This window comes from Muntiacus reevesi, chromosome 11, assembly GCF_963930625.1.
Source record: "Muntiacus reevesi chromosome 11, mMunRee1.1, whole genome shotgun sequence".
Classification (NCBI taxonomy): Eukaryota; Metazoa; Chordata; class Mammalia; order Artiodactyla; family Cervidae; genus Muntiacus; species Muntiacus reevesi.
In genome coordinates, this window is record NC_089259.1 from 67,792,488 (window position 1) to 67,814,958 (window position 22,471).

A 22,471-nucleotide genomic window follows, 5' to 3' on the forward strand; every position below is an offset into this window, starting at 1 on the left:
GCAAATTTAAATGATTACCTTTATTTGCAAATGCTTTGAGCTTCTACAAAACACTTAGGGATTAGTTGCTTGTTTAGAATAATTATCTCATGTCATAATATAATTTGTAGTGTCTTGCAATTCAATTATTTAAAGAGATTGTCCACTTGCAACTTAACATGGTCTTTTCATACTCTTTAAAGCTACTTGGGCATAGAAGTAGCTACTTTATTTTTAATATTTTAAATTTTATTACAGTATGCTTGATCTCCAATGTTATGTTTGTTTCTGTTGTACAGCGAAGTGAACCAATTATAAACATATCCTCTCTCTTTTTTAGATTTCCTTCCCATTTAGGTCACCACAGAGCATTGACTAGAAATCCCTATGCTATATATAGGTTCTTAAGAAGCTAGTTTACATGGAAGTAAATTTCCTTGTAAATCATAAGGAAATGGTAAATCATTTATCCTGTTCCCTCTTAATTTACATGCTGGTACCAGAGCAGGCCTCAGTTTTAGATTACAGGACATGAAGTAAATAGTGAAATTTGAAATGCGGAAAAAGGAAGATCAACTGCTTTTTATGATTATCAATCTTGTGAAAATTTTTTAGAACTTGTAATTGAATCAGGAAAGCCTAAAATGAAACTATAGTTTACACATGATTCCCTCCCCTCATGTTGCTATTTAGTGAGAGGAAAACATTGATTTCTATATTCTTCTTTATAAATGTATTTGTGTGAAAGCATTAAACTCTTACAGAATCTACTTTATATATATTTACACATATAAAATTTATTTATTCTATATATGTAAGTTTCTATATATAAATTTTATTTATAGAATAAAATACACAATACATCAATAGGAGTACATCAAGACTGTATATTGTCACCCTGCTTATTTAACTTATATGCCGAATACATCATGAGAAATGCTGGGCTGGATGAAGCACAAGCTGGAATCAAGATTTCCAGGAGAAATATCAATAACCTCAGATAGCAGATGGCACCACCCTTATGGCAGAAAGCAAAGAAGAACTAAAGAGCTGCTTGATGAAAGTGAAAGAGGAGAGTGAAAATGTTGGTTTAAAACTCAGCATTCAGAAAACTAAGATCATGGCATCTGGTCCCATCACTTCATGGCAAATAGATGGGCAAGCAATGGAAACAGTGGCAGACTTTATTTTGGGGGGCTCCAAAATCACTGCAGATGGTGGCTGCAGCCATGAAATTAAAAGACACTTGCTCCTTGGAGGAAAAGTTATGACCAATCTAGACAGCATTCTAAAAAGCAGAGACATTACTTTGCCAACAAAGGTCCGTCTAGTCAAAGCTATGGTTTTTCCAGTAGCCATGTATGGATGTGAGACTTGGCCTATAAAGAAAGCTGAGTGCCAAAGAATTGATGCTTTTGAACTGTGGTGTTGGAGAAGACTCCTGAGAGTCCCTTGGACTGCAAGGAGATCCAACCAGTCCATCCTGAAGGAAATCAGTCCTGAATATTCATTGGAAGGGCTGATGCTGAAGCTGAAACTCCAATACTTTGGCCACCTGATGTGAAGAACTGACTTATTAGAAAAGACCCTGATGCTGGGAAGGATTGAAGGTGGGAGGAGAAGGTGACAACAGAGGATGAGATGGTTGAATGGCATCACTGACTCTATGGACATGAGTTTGAGCAAGCTCTGGGAATTGGTGATGGACAGGGAAGCCTGGCATGCTGCAGTCCATGGGGTCACAAAGAGTCATACAGGACTGAGCGACTAAACTGAACTGAACTAATCTTTGTAAACTGTCTGCCATCCTTTAGCATCATTGAGGATAAGGCAGAGATCTTGTGCTGAGTGTTATTTCTTTATTTCAGGTTTAACTGTATCTACCGTCCTTCTTGGCATCACAAGGTCTCTGTTGATATTCTACGTCCTTGTTAATTCTTCACAAACTTTGCACAACAAAATGTTGGAGACCATTTTGAGAGCCCCGGTATTGTTCTTCAATAGAAATCCAATAGGTAAGTCAGACACCAAGTTTCTCAGTGAAAGTGTCTATATAACACATTTAGTGCCTGAGTACATTTTCATATATGAAAATGGAAGAGATGCTTGGAAGAAAATTACTGTGCATGTTTATTCATTTTCTACAAAAGTCTTCAATGATATTTTTTCCTACCAGAGAAAATCTGAATATAGAAGCATAGAAGCTTTTATTCCAATTTGTACAGGTCTGTAAAGATTAATGAATGTTTACTTTGCAGGATGATTTAAGAGTCCATTTGTCATGTGGCCCATAAAACACCCAACATATGGTGTAAATATGTTGAAGTGTTTTTGACTTGCTTTGCTGAAATGCTGGCTGTGTTACATAGTGTTAAACTAACTAGGAAGGACCTTCTTCTGGGAACATCTCTACAGAAGACAGGCTGTGTGTTTCTTTCTTTCACTGCCCATCCATTTCTGGGACCATGGAGCTCTGGCATGTGCTCATATTTTGATGTTTAAATAAATGGTAATGGAAAATTAATTAAAATCCAAGATCAGTGAAATGTAAACATCCTCTTCAATGAGATCAGCTTTCTAGTTTTACAGTAGACTGTTGGTTACATTTAAGAATCTTGTGGTAGGTAGCAGGTGGACCTTCAGTATAAAGCAAGAGTGTCCCTGAAGGTTTCCCAGTGGTTGCTTCCTCCTCCTTGAGGGCTTCCAACCTGTCTTGCTTCTGAAGGTGGCCTCTTGACCTGGGTTCCTATGAAGAGCTAGTTCATCAGTGAACATGCCCATTCTTTTCAGGTGGTTAGACTTGTCCTGAGGCCCAGGGAGGCTTTGTTATGCAGGTTATGATTGACAGGACCTATTGAGGCACAGCTGTCACTGGAGGGAGGACAGCAGTAGCCTTGGCCTGGCCATCAACTAGCTGTGTGATCAAGGCCAAAGTAGGTAGATGCTACTGGAGGCAAATCTCCAGGCAGGATGTTGTCATGGTTATAAGTATGGACTCTGGGGACTTCCCTGCTGGTCCAGTGGTTAAGACTCTGTGCTTCCAGTGTAGGCGGCTCAGGTTCAACCCCTGATCAGGGAACTAAGATCTCACATGCTGCACAGTACAGTCAAAAAATTAAAAAAAAAAAAAAAGTATGGACTCTGGAGACAACTTCCTGGATTCAGTCCTGGAAATAGTTACTAATAGTAATAGCTACTTATAGTTATGTTAATACTTATGTGCTGGTTATTTAATTTCTCTGTGTCTCGATTTTCTTACGTATAAAATGAAAATACTATTCACACACTCACAATATCTTGAAATTGTGCACATTAAGCACGTTAATACATTCACAGCACTTACCCCAGGGTCAGTGCCCAGTGAACCTTAGTGAGGATGATGACACAGTGTCTGAGAACTTCCTCTCCTGTGAAATGGGAATAACTGCTGCCCTTCCTGTTTCATAAGACTGTTGTGAGGACTACATAAGATTATTCAGGGCAGCATCTTGTGCAGATTTTTTTCAGCACATGTTGTTTGGTCCAGGCACTATGTGGAACATAGGATGGTAAACTGCAGAGGCCCACACAATCTCATCTTATTATGAAGCCAGAATGAGGAAGTGATTGGAGGAGTCCATGCTATTATGACTGTGAAGTTGCTCTGCTTTGCCTGTTAGTATGAAAACTGCAGTCATACATTTGGGAGCATCACGTGGGACTGAATTTCTCTTATCACAGCCTCTGAGTGCTTGTGACCGCAGTTAACCAGGCTCTTGATGGCCTGTAGGCTTATCCAGATACTGATTTATTTATTATTCAAGAATTTTGAACTAAGTTTAAATCTTCAAGTCACTAATTCTGGAGCAGTAGGCATACACAGAGTGTGTCTTTGTCTTTTCTGTCCCTCCTGTATCTATTATCAGAAATTCATTCCTTCAAGAAAATAGAAATGAGATTATTTGCAAAGGTTTAGGGGCATCAGTTATTTACCCTTTTAATGGTGTATTAAATCGAAATCTTCCCTGTGTTTATTTCCAAAAGTAGAATTTGTAACAGATTGTTTCTGGTGGACTTTGTTTCTGGTATGTTACGTCATAAAGAGAAAACCACGTATAGCCATGTTCTTGAGTTCAAGCTCACTCTTCTTGCCTCATGACAGGCCAATAAATCTTACAGACAAGGTGTTATGGCCAGGAATAATGACATTGTTTGGAAAACTGGCAGACTGAGAAGATGGCAGACTAATGCCTCAAAAAATCATCTTATTGGGGTCTGGATGCTAATCTGTTTTATAGAACAAAGAGGGAGAGGAGGTGAGGAAGTAAAGTTAAAAGACCATTTATCTTGCAAAATAGGAGGGAATGTGTTACTTTTTCTTTTCTGCAGCCATTCAGAGATGGTGAGGATCAGATTGTCTCCCCATGAGCTGAAAAAAAGCCATTTTAATTTAACATTCAGGCAGAGGGGCAGGTTTTGCTGACAAAAACTATGAATAGCCAAAGTTAAAAGTCAAGCAGACTCAACATGGAGTCAAAATTGACTCTTCCCTGCTACAGTTCCTTTGATGGGCACCTCTGCTATCCGGGGCCAGTACCCTGTGCTTTCTCATCCCGAATTTCCAAAGGGTGCGATGCCCTTGCAGGGGTGGCTGCAGAGTCCTAATGGTTGCAGCAACCTTTGTTTATTGAAATAACAAGTGGCAGTTTTAGTTCACACAAGATATTTACTAGAAATTAGTTCTCATCTTCTAATCCTACAGCCTTTTGGATATGCTATTGTTGTGGATTATGACAAGGGAAAGAAAATCAATGATAAGTGAGTCTTAGTCATTCAATAATATTTTTGTTTTCCTGCCTACATCCCTCTGATATTCTTAGATATTTATTCATAAGTCTGTCTGTGTCACATCTTGTACACCTCTGAAAATAAAACTTACTACCCCAGTAGTAAACTCACAACTTAGAAATGACCAGAATCCACAATTTCCCAAAATGGGAGATGCTGTGAACCATCTGGAGGGAAAAAAAAAATAACAGAGAAGTTATGGTAGTTGGTGCTTTAGTTGCTAGGTCTTGTCCCACTCTTTGCAACCCCATGAACTGCAGCCCACCAGGCTCTTCTGTCCATGGGATTTCCCAGGCAAGAATACTGGAGTGGTTGCTATTTCCTTCTCCAGGGGATCTTCCTGACCCAGAGGTCAAACCCACATCCCTGTATTGGCAGGTAGATTCTTTACCACTGAGTGACCTGGAAAGCCCAACATGGACTAGAGAGAGCAGTTATTGAAGACACAAAACCTTTAAGCCAGTGATTTGATTATGGGATCAAAGTCATCTCAGAAAATATCTTTTTCTGTTACTTAATTATAAAAGAGAGGTTAGAATCATGTTTATTTAAAAAGTGTCACTTAGCAAAATTAATATGGATAACTAAAGCAAAATTAGTATAACAATTATGATTAGCTTACATATTTTGCAACTGTTTATTACCAGTTTAGCACTGGCATGAGTCTTAGATGGAATGAATCTAAAAGAAGGGAACATTCTGAAATTCACCAACCCTTCCTGATGCTGCCACAAGATTCTCCCTATTCTTTTAAAAATCAGCGCTCAGTTTCAACCCACTGCCATTCGGTATAATTTCATCTTATTTTCTTTTTCTTTTTACCATGGATGTCAGCTTATTTCATGTGAATCTGTAATATATTAAATTTTTGTTTTTGTTTAGTTGCTGAGTTGTATCTAGCTCTTTAGCGACCACATGGACTGTAGCCTGCCATGCTCCTGAGTCCATGGGGTTTCCTAAGCAAGAATACTAGAATGGGTTGCCTTTTCTCCTGCATGGGATTGTCCCAACCTAAGGATCAAACCCGTGTCTCCTGCACTGGCAGGCAGATTTTTATACACTGTGCCACGAGAGAAGTCCCTAAGTACATATACTTTAAGAATATTGCTTTCATTTGTTCATGAATTGTTTCTCTTAAAGCTCCTATCTGAGGAAATGAGTCATTTCTTGTGTCCTCTTCTTGCAGGAAGAATTTTGAATCGTTTCTCCAAAGACATTGGACATATGGATGACTTACTGCCCCTGATCTTTCAAGATTTCATCCAGGTAACAAAACAGTCCTGTCAGAGTTCTCACAGGGAAGAACAGAGTGCCTGTTTGTCAAGGCCTTTTCACAGAGGCTGAGGGTGAGCTTTCACCCTGGTGATGTGTCCTGTTATCTTCACTGAGAGACTGTATTTGTAAGAGAAAGGTGTGGCTATGATTGGGAGGCTGAGTTAGCATGAGTAACACCTGGGTCAGGAGTGGCTCTACAGTCATGTCAAGGTTAGTCTGAAGCAGTGACATGCTGGATGAGTGGTTCTCCCTCTGCCTTCCAGGTGTCTGATGTGGATTCCCTTTACTGTGAGCGTATTTCATGACAGAAACAAGCATCTTTCATAGAAAGATAGCCTAGATAAACTAAATTGTGCATTGATTTACCACAGAGGACAAATATTTACTGCACCATTTTATTTGGATAAAACCACATGTGGTTACTTAGAAAGAGAAGATTGATAAAAATAAGGTAAAAATAATACTTTAACTAGGATAATGGTGTTGTTTAGTCACTGAGTCATGTCTGACTCTTTTGTGACCCCATGGACTGTAGCCTGCCAGGCTCCTCTGTCCATGGGCTTTCTCAGGCAAGAATACTGGAGTGACTAAGCCATTCCCTTCTCCAGGGGATCTTCCTGACCCAGGGATCAAACCCACGTCTCCTTCATTGTCAGGCCAATTCTTTACCACTGAGCATCTGGGATGCCCAACAAGGACAATAGAGAGCAGTTATTGAAGATGCAAAGGCTTTAAGCCAGTAATTTGACTATGGGATCAAAGTTATCTCAGAAAATGTCCTGTTCATTTTTGGTTGGCAGTTTTTCTTTTTACATGTTGATTGCTCTGTCTTAAGTTTTCTTAGGAAAAAAAAAAAGAAATCTAGCCTTCTATCTAGCCTTTGTTTTGTCTGTGAACTTGAGTTTCTGAAGAATGATGTAGGGTCATCTCAGTTCTCTTCTCTTCATTCAGCATTGTTGCTCATGTGTGGTATTTTTTCTGTTTAATTCTATGTGCTTTTCAGTGATTAAGCCTGTGAGGAACTTTCTTTTTCTTTCCAAGTGTTAATTTTAGAAATGAAAGGAATTTATCAAAAGTTGTACACAGAAATGCAGCATTGTGTATCTGAATGCAAATAGCGTATAAGCTAAGGCTTCTATTGTTTACTAATGAGAAGTGAGCTGAGATTCAGAGGCAGAGGACTTTTACTGCAAGAAAAAAAAAAAATTCTGATTTTTCTTCTTTTTTGCAAACTTGCTTTATGAATGTGTCCTGCTGACTTTAGCTTCGTAATTTATCCCCAGAAGCAATCTTTCCCAAAAAACATTGTCACATTTTGACAGTGATTGTGAATTACTTTGAAAACATATTGTAAATGGTTCTGTTTCTTTGCTGTAGCAAGCTAGATCAAGGTTGGGTTTCCACTGCGTGCTTAGCTCATGGTTAGTTACCAGTCAGAATCAGAATTCATCACATTTTTGCATGACCATATAGAGGGACAGGGATCGATGCTACCTGATTTCAGTAGGAAACATTTTCGTTAATGAGGAGAGAACATTCTAGTTTCACTGATTTCCAGGCCTAGCTTTCCTGTTATTTTACCTTTTTAGAAAATGATGCACCTTGCACTAACTTTTGTGTATGGAAGAGTAGTTAGTGGTTGAGGTTTACATTTTCCAGTCATCCTGGCCACATTTGTTAAATGACTTTCTTACATTGATTTGGTACTTTAGTTATAAATCCTTTGAATCTATGCAAGGAGGTCTGTGTCTGTATACTTTATTTTGTTCCACTAATATGTTTATCCTTATATCAATACTGCAATCTTGGTTACTGTATATTTTCATAAAAGATGAAACCCATAGTCTAAGTCCTCTAACTTTATACTCCTTTGTCAAGGTTGTTTTTATCATCCTGGATTCTTTTCTGTGTAAATTTTAGAAGCCTTTCAATTTTTTTTTCCCATAAAAGCCCACTGATAATTTTATTAATATTTCCTTTTAACTGTAGATAATTTGAGGAATCTAAGTCTTAACAATGTTGAATCTGCAACTGTAAATGTGGTATCTCTCTCAACTTATTTAGGTTTTGTTTGATTTTAGAAATGTTTTGTAATTTTTAATATAGACATCTTACACTTCTCTGGTTAAATGTATTCATGCATATTTGCTTTTTCACTGTATTATTGGATTTTTAAAAAATTATTTATTTTTGCTTGTTCTGGGTCTCTGTTGCTATATATGCGTGAGCTTTTTCTAGTTGCTATGCATGGGCTTCTCACTGTGGTAGTTTCTCTTATTGCAGAGCATGGTCTCTAGGGCACATGGTCTTCAGTAGCTGCAGCATGCGGGTTCAGTAGTTGCAGCCCTCTGGTTCTAGAGCATGGGCTCAGTAGGTGTGACCATGGGCTTAGTTGCTCCTTGTTATGTGGAATCTTTCAGAACCAGGGATTGAACCCATGTGTCCTGCTTTGGCAGGTAGATTTTCATCCATTTGGACCACCAGGGAAGTCCTATTAGTTTTTCTTTTAATACCATTATTCAACTTCTTGTTGCTAGTCTAGAAATATGGTTGATTTATTTATGAATTCACTTTGCTTTGCCTGGAGTTTGTGGTGGTGTTTTTTTTTTTGTTTGTTTGTTTTAATTTTGTAGAATTTTGTACACATACAATCATATCAGCTGTAAATAATGACAGTTTTGTTTCTTCATTTCCAGTATTTATGACTCTTACTTCCTTTTCTTGACTTGTTGTAGCTAGACCTTCCAGTACAGTATTGAATAGAAATGATTATATAAGACAATCTTGTACTCTTAGGGCAAAATCTTTCAGTATTTCTTCATTACAAATGATATTAACTACAATTTTTAAGATAGATATCTGTTATCAGATTGAAAACATTTCCTTTAATTCCTCGATTGCCAAGAATTTTGCTGTTTTTTTTTCTAGTGAAGAATAGGTGTTGAATTTGGACAAATACTTTTTCTACATCTCTTCAGATATTCATGTGATTATTTATCTTAACTCTTTTATTATGAATTATAGTGATTGGTATTTGAAGATTAAACTTGCATTCCTTGAATAAACTTTGCTTGGTCAAAATGTAGCCTCTTTTTTATGCATTGCTGTATGTAGTTTGTTAATATTTTGTCAAGAATTTTTGTATCTGTTGTTTGTGAAGGATATTGGTCTGTAATTTACTTTTCTTAAAATATTTTGTCAGTTTTTGGTATTAGAATTACGCAGGCCTCACGAGAAAACATGGGAAAAGTTCTCATTTTGTGATGGTCATTGAAGTGTCAACTTGACCACACTACATTCCCCAGTTATTCAATCAAAAAATGATCTCTATGTTGCTCTGTAGGTATTTTATAGATGTGATTAAAGTCCATAATCCATGTAAGTAAGGGCAATTATCCTGGATAGTTCCATGGACACAGTTCAGTTAATTGAAATGCCCTAAGAGCTACAACTTCCCTAAAGAAAAAAGAAATTCTTCCTGTGGATAACAGCATCAGCTTCTGGCCAAGAATTTCAGCCTGTCCTTTGTAACAGCCAGCCCTGAGGATTCTGGACTTGCCTAGCCAAGTCTGATTGTGGAGTATTATCTTTTTTATGTTGTTAGATTCAATTCATTAGTATGCTGTATTATTTTCTTTTGATTCATGTTAATGGTAAATTTTCCCTTCATTTTTTAAATCTTTTACATTTCATGGTGCTTTCAAGGAATTAGGCTTTGTGTTTGTTGAGTTTTTTGCTTATAATTTAGTTTTTTATTTCATTCAGGTCTACTTTTTTCCTTGTTTCTATTCTTATGCATATATATGCTGAATTTTTGAATTATAAGATGGATCTGAAAACCCTTGACTTTTAGCTTTTTTAAAAAACTTTTTTTCAAAAAAATTTAATTTTATTGGAGTATAGTTAATTTACAGTGTTGTGTTAGTTTCAGGTGTACAACAAAGTGATTCGGTTATACATATATTCATTCTTTTTTTAGATTCTTTTCGCATATAGATTACCACAGAATATTGAGTAGAGTTCTCTGTGCTATTATTTTCAAGGTATGCTTTGTAAAATTAGCAAATAAATGGATTCCAGTCTTGAATTTTGTAATAAACTTGAATCCTGACAAAAGGTAGAAAGGAAGCTATTGATCAATGATACACTGAACACGAAGGAGGAAGTGCAGCATGTTTCCCTAATGCTTTCTGTTGTGCTGGTTAACAGACTATAAATCAAACCCACCTTTCACTCTTCAGTTGAGTTAGCTGTGTTCTCAATTGTGAGCTAATTGAAGAATATACAGGTCCCAGAGTTGGTGTGGCTGTGAAAAGATACAAGACAGCCAAATGAGAGGTGAAGAGTGTGGTTAGTGTATCCCAAGGAAAGGACAAGTTTAGGAAAGCTTAGTCTTAGGGATTGTATAGATCTCAGCATACTAATAAGACACCCCAGTGTTTTATAATGTTCTGGTTTAACAGAGTTAACCAAGGTGGGTGAGATCAAAGCAAACAGGGGTGATAAAGCAAGGATCTGGGAACCAGAGCTGATCTCTGAACCTAATGAGACGTGCAGGGTACCATATCAGCTTACACGCAGGTTCAATACTGACCCTAGGTTAGTGTTACGGTTAGGAGCTTACCTTTAAAAGCCTTCCATGTTTTCTTTTTGCTTCTATTCATCCTGTAATTGAAGGGTAATGAGTATCATTGGATATGAATTACATTTTATTTCTTAATCCTTTCAGAATTTCATGTAGTCTGTTCAGCATTTTAATGCATCCACAAGAATCTTGTGTTAGCCAACAGCACAATCTATGTGATAGTCTTTTCATTGACAGGTTATTTTTTATCTCTTATATTTCCAGAATAAATGAATAGAAGACTCTCCCCTACACCCACATCAATAAACCACTGATTAAAACTATTCGTCATTTTTCCTCTTTAAATCACAAGGAAATCATGTCTTGTTTTCTTACCAAGAAGTGACTCTTGCTTTTTTATTGTACTTAAGTTATATCTTTTGCAAAATCGATAATAGTCTAGGGCAATCTGGATGATTTGTAACTACCATAACTTGAAACAGAGTTCTTAAGAGTCTGACTGCAGAATTAAAATCTCAGAAATTCTTTTGAGGTGTCAGCAGTCTTAATGATCCTGATTCTGTTTTTTAATACTGTAAACAAATAAAAGTACTATCTACTGATTAAATAGATATTTCACATTGAACCTAATATAAGTATAAAAGCAAGCAAGAAAGAATTTACATAAAAATGTGTTGCGCTTTATTGCTCGGTCATGTCCAACACTTTGCGACCCCATGGACTGCAGCCCACCAGGCTCCTCTGTCCACGGTGATTTTCCAGGCAAGAATACTGGAGTGGGCTCCCATGCCCTCCTCCAGGGGATCTTCCCAACCCAGGGATCAAACCCAGGTCTCCCACATTGCAGGCAGGTTCTTTATTGTTTGAGCCATCAGGGAAGCTCTCACATAAGAATGAAGTGAGCCAAAGCTATGGATAGCATATTTATTTACATAAAATAAGGAGAATATCTTTTTACTACTGTTTATAGAAAACATGGTCTTTGGCACAAGCTTCACACAGAATATCAGGAACAAAATCCCTTGGAATTAAGTTTAAAGTTACATGTAGGTAGATACCTAGGAATTTCTATAGGAGTGTAAGCAGTTTGGAAATTAAATGCCAAGAAGGCAAACAGGTCCTTGTATTTCAAACTGTGATTGAGAAAGGAATATGTTAAAATCTGCAGTGTTAGTATACAGTGTTAACTCTACATGTAGAAACTTCCTGGTGAAATTTTAACATTTTCATTATCATCCAAATATAGATGTTAACCATTTAAACTACTCAGTCTCTTTTTGTGTCTTTGGGGTTTGTGGGATTATAACTCATCATTCTTATAAAGAAAGATTTTTCTTTTTCTTTTTTAAAGTACAGTTCTTAAATTGACACATTAGTGTGTTCTATTAGTGAGCACTTTTAGGATCTTTTAATGATCAGTCTGCTCTCTGAACTGAGCAGGCTGTTACTACCTAATTAGCTGGGAATCTAGAAATGGTCCCCTCATACGAGAGACCAGATATGACCCCAAGAAACCCAACAAAATTAAAAAATGCAGACAGAAGGGAAAATACATAAAAGAGGAGTATGTTTAGATATTAATTTTTAAATTGTGAATCTTATCTGTATATGTGATACAGTATCAGGCAGAAAGTAAAAGAACAGACTTGGGGTCAAAATGACAGAATTATCTGAATTTGGGCAAATCAATAAACCTCTTTGAGCATCACTGCAAAGTTTCCTACTTTGTAAATGGAGAGGATAATACTGATGTGAGAATGAGATTAAATAAAGCCTGTGAAGTACTTGCAACATGGGACTCATGATAAGCCTTATGAAATGTCATCTGTTAATGGTATTTAGGTGTGTTGGGTAACCATCGTTTCTTTGCTTGTTGGCTAGATCTAGAGAATTGTGGAACTTCTGTGTAAGAGAAAATTTGTCATGGCCTCTAGCAATAAAAAAGCTTGTTTTAGAAAAGGCAGAGGAACCAGAGATCAAATTGCCGACATCCGATGGATCATCGAAAAAGCAAGAGAGTTCCAGAAAAACATCAACTTCTGCTTTATTGACTATGCCAAAACCTTTGACAGTGTGGATCACAATAAACTGTGGAAAATTCTGAAAGAGATGGGCATACCAGACCACCTGACCTGGCTCTTGAGAAACCTGTATGCCGGTCAGGAAGCAACAGTTAGAGCTGGACATGGAACTACAGACTGGTTCCAAGTAGGAAAAGAAGTACGTCAAGGCTGTATATTGTCACCCTGCTTATTTAACTTATATGCAGAGTACATCATGAGAAACACTGGGCTGGAGGAAGCACAAGCTGGAATCAAGATTGCCGGGAGAAATATCAATAACCTCAGATATGCAGATGATACCACCCTTATGGCAGAAAGTGAAGAAGAACTAAAGAGCTGCTTGATCAAAGTGAAAGAGGAGAGTGAAAAAGTTGTCCTAAAGCTCAACATTCAGAAAACTAAGATCATGGCATCCGGTTCCATCACTTCATAGCAGATAGATGGGGAAACAGTGGAAACAGTAGCTGACTTTATTCTTCTGGGCTCCAAAATCACCGCAGATAGTGATTGCAGCCATGAAATTAAAAGACACTTACTCCTTGGAAGGAAAGTTATGACCAACCTAGACAGCATATTGAAAAGCAAAGACATTGCTTTGCCAACAAAGGTACGTCTAGTCAAGGCTATGACCAGTGCGTTCTCTTGACAAAACTCTATTAGCCTTTGCTCTGCTTTATTCTGCACTCCAAGGCCAAATTTGCCTGTTACTTCAGGTGTTTCTTGACTTCCTGCTTTTGCATTCTAGTCCCTTATAATGAAAAGGACATCTCTTTCGGGTGTTAGTTCTAAAAGGTCTTGTAGGTCTTCATAGAACCGTTCAACTTCGGCTCCTTCAGTGTTACTGGTTGGGGCATAGGCTTGGATTACCATGATATTGAATGGTTTGCCTTGGAAATGAACAGAGATCATTCTGTTGTTTTTGAGATTGCATCCAAGTACTGCATTTTGGACTCTTTTGTTGACTATGATGGCTACTCCATTTCTTCTAAAGGATTCCTGCCCACACAAGTAGATACAATGCTCATCTTAAATTCACCCATTCCAGTCCATTTTAGTTCTCTGATTCCTATGTCGACATTCATGCTTGCCATCTCCTGTTTGACCACTTCCAATTTGCCTTGATTCATGGACCTGCCATTCCAGGTTCTTATGCAATTGCAATATGGTTCATTACAGCATTGGACATTACTTCCATCACCAGTCACATCCACAACTGGGTGTTGTTTTTGCTTTGGCTCTGTCTCTTCATTCTTTCCAGAGTTATTTCTCCACTGATCTCCAGTAGCATATTGGGCACCTACCGACCTGGGGAATTTCTCTTTCAGTATCCTATCATTTTACCTTCTCATACTGTTCATGGGGTTCTCAAGGCAAGAATACTGAAGTGGTTTGCCATTCCCTTCTCCAGTGGACCACATTCTGTCAGACCTCTCCACCATGACCAGACCATCTTGGGTGGCCCCACACGGCATGGCTTAGTTTCATTGAGTTAGACAAGACTGTGGTCCTATGATCAGACTGGCTAGTTTTCTGTGATTATGGTTTTAGTGTGTCTGCTCTCTGATGCCCTCTGGCAACACCTACCATCTTACTTGGGTTTCTCTTACCTTGGACGTGGGGTATCTCTTCATGGCTGCTCCAGCAAAGCACAGCCACTGCTCCTTACCTTGGAAGAAGGATATTTTCTCACGGCTGCCCCTCCTGACCTTGAACGTGGAGTAGCTCCTCTCAACCCTCCTGCGCCCATGCAGTAGCCGCTCCTTGGAGGTGGGAGTACATCAAGGCTGTATATTGTGACCCTGCTTATTTAACTTATATGCAGAGTACATCATGAGAAACGCTGGGCTAGAAGAAGCATAAGCCAGAATCAAGATTGCTGGGAGAAATATCAATAACCTCAGATATGCAGATGACACCACCCTAATGGCAGAAAGTGAAGAGGAACTAAAAGGCCTCTTGATGAAAGTGAAACTGGAGAGTGAAAAAGTTGGCTTAAAGCTCAGCATTCAGAAAACTAAGATCATGGCATCTGATCCCATCACCTCATGGGAAATAGATGGGGAGACAGTGGAAACAGTGTCACACTTTTGCTTTTTGGGGCTCCAAAATCACTGCAGATGGTGACTGCAGCCATGAAATTAAAAGACGCTTGCTCCTTGGAAGGAAAGTTATGACCAACCTAGATAGCATATTAAAAAGCAGAGTCATTACTTTGCCAACAAAGGTCCGTCTGGTCAGGGCTATGGTTTTTCCATTGGTCGTGTATGGATGTGAGAGTTGGACTGTGAAGAAAGTTGAACGCTGAAAAATGGATGCTTTTGAACTGTGTTGGAGAAGACTCTTGAGACTGCAAGGAGACTGCAAGTCAAAGTCCCTTGAACTGCAAGGAGATCCAACCAATCCATCCTAAAGGAGATAAGTCCCGGGTATTCATTGGAACGACTGAGGCTGAGGCTGAAACTCCAATACTTTGGCCACCTCATGCGAAGAGTTGACTCATTGGAAAAGACCCTGATGCTGGGAAAGATTGAGGGCAGGAGGAGAAGGGGACGACAGAGGATGGCTGGATGGCATCATCGACTCGATGGACATGGGTTTGGGTGGACTCTGGGAGTTCGTGATGGACAGGGAGACCTGACTTGCTGCTGTTCATGCAGTCGCATTGAGTCGGACATGGCTGAGCGACTGAAGTGAACTGAACTGAACTAACAATAAAGCAAGGTCTTATTTTTCAATTTTTTGGTTGGGCACATTTTTTAAACATTAACATTTACACAAGTGTTATTTTCTTTGCTTTTTTTTAAAAAATATACTTCATGTACAATTCATTTAGATGCCAGTGTGGCTTGTCATAAACAGCTGCTCATAGCACAGCATCCTTTCAGAGGATGAAAGGTGCTCATTAGACTTCTTTCCATAGGTGGTGGTGACATTTTCTCTACTTTATTCATCCTGATGTCCTAACTAGGCTACTTACCTGCATCAAGAATGCTGACCTGGTGTGGACACATTGAATTGCCTGAGATTCACAAGTTTACAAAATCTAGATTTTGTACTTCCACCGGTATCAATATACCAACTCCTGGTGCATAGAATAGAAAATGTGAAATTGATCTTCTCTTTGACTATATTGAATAATCTGGTTTGGTTTTGTTGATCCAGAGGTCCATCACTTTCCCCCTTAGTCACCCATAAATGCTCAGGAGTTTTAAAGTAGTAAATCTGCACCAATAAAAAGGATAACTGGAAAGAGAAGGAATATATAGAATAAGAAAGGAACCATCTCAAAAATGTTACTTGCTGCCATATCCCTAAGTATATCAATCTTTGGAAGGCCTAGAATTGTGTAGATAATAAAGAGAGGAGAGAAATTGTAGTCATGAAGTATACTGGTCGTATTATTTTAAAATTGCATCTTCAAACAAAATGGACCTCAGATACGTTTTTCACTGTGATCAAAGAAAAGCCACAATCACTTTGGTACATGTGACATCATTACCACATCTAGGCCTCGTGGTTCAGATGGTAAAGAATCCGCCTGCAGTGTGGGAAACCTGGGTTTGATCCCTTGGTTGGGAAGATCCCCTTGAGAAGGGAAAGGCTACCCACCAGTATTCTGGATTAGAGAATTCCATGGACTGTATAGTCCATGGGGTTGCAAGGAGTTGGACATGACTGAGCAACTTTCACTAAACTAAACTAAAGGAAAAATAACACCTGCTCTGATATGTCCTTGGATAATGCTAAGCTCTTCTAGTGGTTAGAGTTAGTGGTCTCTTGGGGTGCAACTTCATGAGATTCTTAAGATTCTTTGGGTCCATAAGTCTTTGAATACCTCCTCCCTCCTCCCCTGACTTCTGGCATCCAGAACACAATGAAGGGTGATAATGATGGAGTTAGAGTTTTTATTTGTTACGTATGAACTAGTTAGCACTTTATGTGCATTACCTCATTTAATTCCTACCACCGTCCTTTTATGTTGTTGGTATATCCCTGTTTTTACTAAGGTTGAGAGTGAAGTATAGAGTCTTACTCTCCCTGTTTATTCAAGAAGGTTAGCCCTAAACCCTGTCTTAGCACAATATTGGGCTAGTGGAATTTCCCTTTCAGATGTAGGTTCTCATTCTCTACAAACTAAAGAATTTTTCTGAATTATGAAAAATCACCATTTTCTCTCAAGTGAAGATTTAATCTAAGAATTTTTTTTTTATTTGTTCATGTGGATTCATAGACTTTGGATAGAATTTCCCAAATGGTGTGCTCCAAATGGGAAATATATAAAAATAATTATTCTCCTTATTTTGAGGGGCATCAGGACTTGGGTCACTTACTCTGGGTCAGTATGGTTTTTTCTTTGTACCCATCATTGTCTCTGTGCCTGTGTGACAGAGGTACAGAAACACTGTCCATGGTGATATGGGCCATCAGGTGGACCTGGAATCCAGTCAGTTGGGGGAATTGTGTGTGTATCTTGAGTCGGACTTTTTGAAATTCCTGGGAATGTCTGAGAAAGAAATGAGATTGGCTTCAAGAAAGCATACTAGAATCTTTTGTTTCCTTCTGAGATGTTGATTTTTTTTCTTAGATGCTATTTTCATCTTCTACACACTTCTATAAGGAATTTGAGATGGCTGGCAATAAAAGATTCACAAGTCTATATATGTATAAATGTAAACCCATACACTATATATGTGTATATATGTATATGTATAATATCCAATCCACAATGAGAGTGGCTATAGTTTTACCTACAAGTATAAATAAACCTGTTAGAGACATCCTCTTTGAATTACTTCAGAATTTAGGGTCATGAAATCTGAAGGACCTAACCTAACTAAGGAGCTTCTGAGAGCATTAATAATGGGTCTTCAGTGGGTACCTAAGGAAGAAACATTGACACAGGCCCCTGTGGAGCCCTTCATTTTGATCTTACCTCTGCTTCCCAGGTTATGTGCCAGGCTGGGTTAGTCATAAAAGGCCCTCACCCGGGGAGAGCCAGATCATTGAAACTGGTAGATGTTGTCCAAATGATGCGGGTCTGCTAAAAAACTGTAATTTGGATTTTTCCCTGGTTGACATTTTAGCAGGGTTTTTTGATAACCAACAATGGCAAGCCAAGTGACTAAAGACCAGACATTGCAGGAGCTGGAAGGACCCCTCCCCATGAGCGTGGAGGGTCCAGCATGGTGGGATACACAGTTAATGCAGTGGCTGTAAGAAATCATTCATCTGTAGGTCTAATAGGAGAGAGGTCAGACAGCCCTATTTTTCTCCACTTATGATTGGAATTTATTCCTTCAGCATCCCGTCCTCTTCACTCTGAGTTTCATATTGATACCATGGCAGAGATGGGGAAAAACAGGAAAGGCACATGGGTATCCATCCAGGAAATGCAGTGTGGTTCACAAGGGCTCCTGGACACAGAGTCATGGATCCAGACATTACCTCCTCCTCTCAGGCTCCCCCTGCCTGCAGCTGTGGCTCTAGGATTCTCTGAGTACAAACTGCTCCTGTCTTTCTCCATGACCTGCAGTCCTTCCCTGGAAAACCACTTACCCTCCTAGCTTCATGTATTATCTGTAAATGAAAATGAAGTTTTTGCTTTTCTCATTCAGAAGGTGGTTGTGAAGATGCTCTGAGAAAACTGATTAGGAAGAGCTGTGAAATGATAACCTGAGTCTCTGTGATACAGACATTACCCCCCTAATCCATCCTCAGAGACATGCTGGGGCCAGCTGCCCTGGATGACAAGGTGTGGAGGCTCTGAGGTGGCATGTGTGGGATGCAGGTGATGGTGGTGTTGAGAGGACACAGAACAAATGGTGTTAATTTGGACAAGCATATTAACATAATCCCAACTCCTTTTTGGTCAAAATCTCCATTAACTGTGATTACCACCTACAAATTATTCATGCCACTCTTTCTATTTGTTAAAACAGCCTGTAAATTTCAGTCCTAAGTCTTCTCAGAACTGTCTAAAAATTTTCAGGTATTCCTCTCTGTGTTTCCCTAGCACTCAGTACCATGTTCAGATCACCATGGATTTGTATCCATCTTTGATCATTAACTCCAGAGGCCTTGGCTGAGGCCATGTGAATCTGCATGTCTCCACCACCCCACCTTGCTCTCACAGCAAGCAGATGCCAAGTATTGATCGTATTCTTATTGCCTGAAGCTGTCCACCACGGTATCATACTTTCCCTGATAAAGATGCATGCTTACATCAGCATCAACCAATGATTTGTAGAACAAGACTATTCTCCAAGATAAAATCATCTCACAGATGACATGATAATTAAGTGAATGTTCATGGAACTCTTAGCACAAAGCCTTGCATATTGTAAACACCTGGTAAATGGTGTCTGCTGTTGTTATAATCACTAACCTTTGAAATGTACATTTTATATACTTAGCACAATGAAAGTTGGCTGTATGTTGGGGGAAAGCTTAAACATGTCATAGAGACTCATGCCATGGGCTTCCCGGCTCCGTGACTTATACTTTGCAGTGTCCATCAGATTTTCCTCTCCCTGAGCCTCAGTGTCTCCATCTGTAAAATGAGATAATACTGTTACTAGGTAGAGCTTTTGTGAGGATAAGCGAGTTAATGCATGTGAAATATCAAATGTTCAGCCCTGAACACAGTCAGCACTCAGTAAATGTTAACTATGGATAGAAAACCAAGAAAGAGGAATTCCCACTTCCAAAGGTCAATATTTTAATTTTTTCCTACATTTCTGGACCCTGAATTTGTAATTAACCACTTCTTTATCCCTGCATGTATAGCTGAGGCTTCCGGATTCCTCATCTTTGATGCCTGCTCGCTCATCCCTCCAGTAACACCTGCTGACTCCTGATAGTTTGGGATTCAGCTCCTACTCTCTAAACCTCAAATATTCTCATCTGTTAAAGATAGTACTGACTGCCACAAAGGGTTACTGAGTGTATCACAAGAGTGGATACCTAGAAAGTTCTTATCAGAGTATTTGACTCATGCAATAAACATCATGAGGACCACCTATAATTTTATTTCTTTGGATGGGAAAGCATTTCTTGCTGTTCCAACAAGTCTTTCAAGGAAAGGAGTTCAATCCTAACAACACAAACCATTAAAGTTTATCTTTGAAAAGTATCCTTGACATGGAGGTCTCTGTATTTTCGTTATTTCAGATGTTTCTACTTGTGATTGGTGTGGTGGGTGTGATGGTGGCTACGATTCCTTGGATGGCTATACCTGTGATTCCCCTTGGCATCATTTTCTTTGTTCTCCGGCAATATTTCTTACAGACGTCACGAGATGTGAAACGCCTGGAATCCACAAGTGAGTACCAGGACTCTCAGGTTGGGAGGGCAGTGCAGGCTGGCTTCCATTTATGCTGTAATGAACTATAACCCTGAAATTCTGCAGATTCTTTCTTCTTGAATTTCTCACTAAGTTAACATTAGGTAATTAAATATATGACCACTGAGTCAGTGTGGCCCTTAAGGCAAATGGACCTGGTGATGGGTCAGTTCCAGTTTGAAACTTAGGACAGGGAATATAAGCATCATGAGGGCAGGGACTGTTTCTGTCTGGTTCATGATATACTTCCTAACACAGAGTATCCAGCCTATAAATTTCTTAAAAATAAAGTATTTCATCATGTTGGAACTAGGCAGCAGGAAATTAGAGAATTTTTCTTCTCCTGAAGTTACCAGAAATGACAAGGTAAGGAAACAATTAGGAAAAGGAAAGGAGACATCAGGAAATATATGTCAGAACTGATATATTTGAAAAATACACTCTTTCACATGTTCACATAAGTTGCAGTTGCTAAATGTATTGAAAAGATAAGTCCTATTATTTTCAGCTTTGCTCTTTATCATCACCAGTATTTGGGGATACCACAGTGTGGTCCCCTGTTTTTCTAAACTACTCATATAAATAGTGCTGAAAATAATCCCCTAGGAGAACATAGGAGGGGGATATGTTCAGTATGCATCTGGTCTATTACCCCATTCAACTTTCTAGTTTTAAAATAATGGGGAAACAGGGATTTTCCTGGTGGTCCTATGGTTAAGAGTCTGCACTTCACTGTAGGGGGCACAGCTTCAGTCCCTGATCGAGTAACTAAGATCTTGCGTGGTGCAACCAAAAAAATTAGAATAATGGAGAACACATTTTATGATTAATCATTCTATAGATAATCACAGATTATGAAATAATTGAATTTATCTCATTATTAATATATATATATTTCATCAATATTAAAACAAAAAATAATAAGGAAAGTCGAATTGCTACATATTTCTTAAAAAGTTATAAGAACTATAGACGAAAAGATGAGGAGGGAGGATGTTTGTATCAGAGACCTCAACCATGAATAATTATTGCAAATTAATACCAACTTAACCTTCTAGATACCAAACCAAGTAGAGAAGCATATTAAGTCCCATGGTTCTTTGTATCTACTAATGGAAAAAATTCTCAATTCATCCAGTCAAAGAAGCTTTTTTCATTGTGACATTTGCATGTTTTCTTTTTATAGTAAACACTTAAGAGGTATTTATTCTAATTATTTGTGAAAAGGATAGTGATCATCAGTTTCATATAAGCTATATTAAAAAAAATTCAGTCTTCAAGAGAACCAGCTAATGTTGTGTAAAGTCCATTTTTGTGACATGTTTGGATGGATGGGTAGTGGTAGAGCCCAAATGTGTGTAACATTGTGCTGATGTGACCTGGGGAGGCAGTAGAAGGAGTGATGAACTCTATCTAGTCCTCTGTATAGACAAGGCTTCAGAGATTTTATGATTTGAGGCTGCCCATGAAATTCAGTCAGTCAGCAGTCTTGTTGCAAAGCAGGTCTCTGGTACCTTCAAAGAGGGGTTGTTCCAGAAGAAACACTTGATAGAGAGTTTTGCTTGGGGCAAGAGCCATTTCCCATCACATGGAAGTGGAGTGAAGGACACCTCTTGAGTCTTTTTTCAAAAAGCAGCACAGGATTTTCTCAGTGTTTGTTCTGGGGAGTTTGAGAACTTTGGCATCATTCCTGTGGAATATTGGGACTCTTTACACCCTGAGATTGCAACAAGTTAGACAATAAATTCAGTCTAGATACCCACTTGGAGAAGGAAATGGCACCCCACTCCAGTGTCCTTGCCTAGAGAATCCTGTGGACAGAGGAGCCTGGTGGGTTGTTGTCTATGGGGTCGCACAGAGTTGGACACGACTGAAGCAACTTAGCAGCAGTAGTAGCAGATATCCACTCCTCCATGCCCCAGGTAACCACCTGTGGTGGCCAGTTGATTAGAATTGTGTGTGTTCTCTCTCTAGGTGGTGGGTCTGTGCCTTAAACGATGATACTGCTGTTTTCTCTAAATAGTAACATAGTATATCTTAAGGTCCCTGCTGTAGCCACCAGCAAAAGGAAGGAGATCTGACTTCTGTGGCCAGAAAGCACAAACCTGCTTCATCCCTGTGCTCTGAAGGACCACTGACATCCTGAGGTTTAGTTTCAGATTCTACTGCCTAACTTCCCCTGGAAGCTTAGGCTGCCATGTTTATCTTAATGACATACTGGCAGCTGATTATAATGGGGTTTGGGGGGCACATTTTTGCGAAAGTGAGCATAACAGTGGTCAGTCATGGACAAGTACATAAAAGCAGGATGGCATTTGGTTGCCTTTTTCTAGGCAGCTTTTTACTTTTGGCAGTGCCTGAATGATGAAGCCATATTCAAATTCTGTCTGAAAGTGCTAT

The 22,471-nt window shown here is 38.9% G+C and overlaps 1 protein-coding gene across 2 annotated transcripts in view; it reads left to right on the top strand.

Annotated features, from left to right (window-relative positions):
- LOC136144260 (ATP-binding cassette sub-family C member 4-like) overlaps nucleotides 1-22,471 on the top strand; it is a 158,390-nt gene that overhangs the window by 68,790 nt on the left and 67,129 nt on the right. For both annotated transcript variants that reach the window (XM_065902007.1, XM_065902009.1), the window contains 3 exons: nucleotides 1,848-1,994; nucleotides 5,993-6,072; nucleotides 19,900-20,050. In XM_065902007.1, coding sequence (XP_065758079.1) covers nucleotides 1,848-1,994; nucleotides 5,993-6,072; nucleotides 19,900-20,050 — 378 coding nt within the window. The remainder of the gene's footprint in view (nucleotides 1-1,847; nucleotides 1,995-5,992; nucleotides 6,073-19,899; nucleotides 20,051-22,471) is intronic.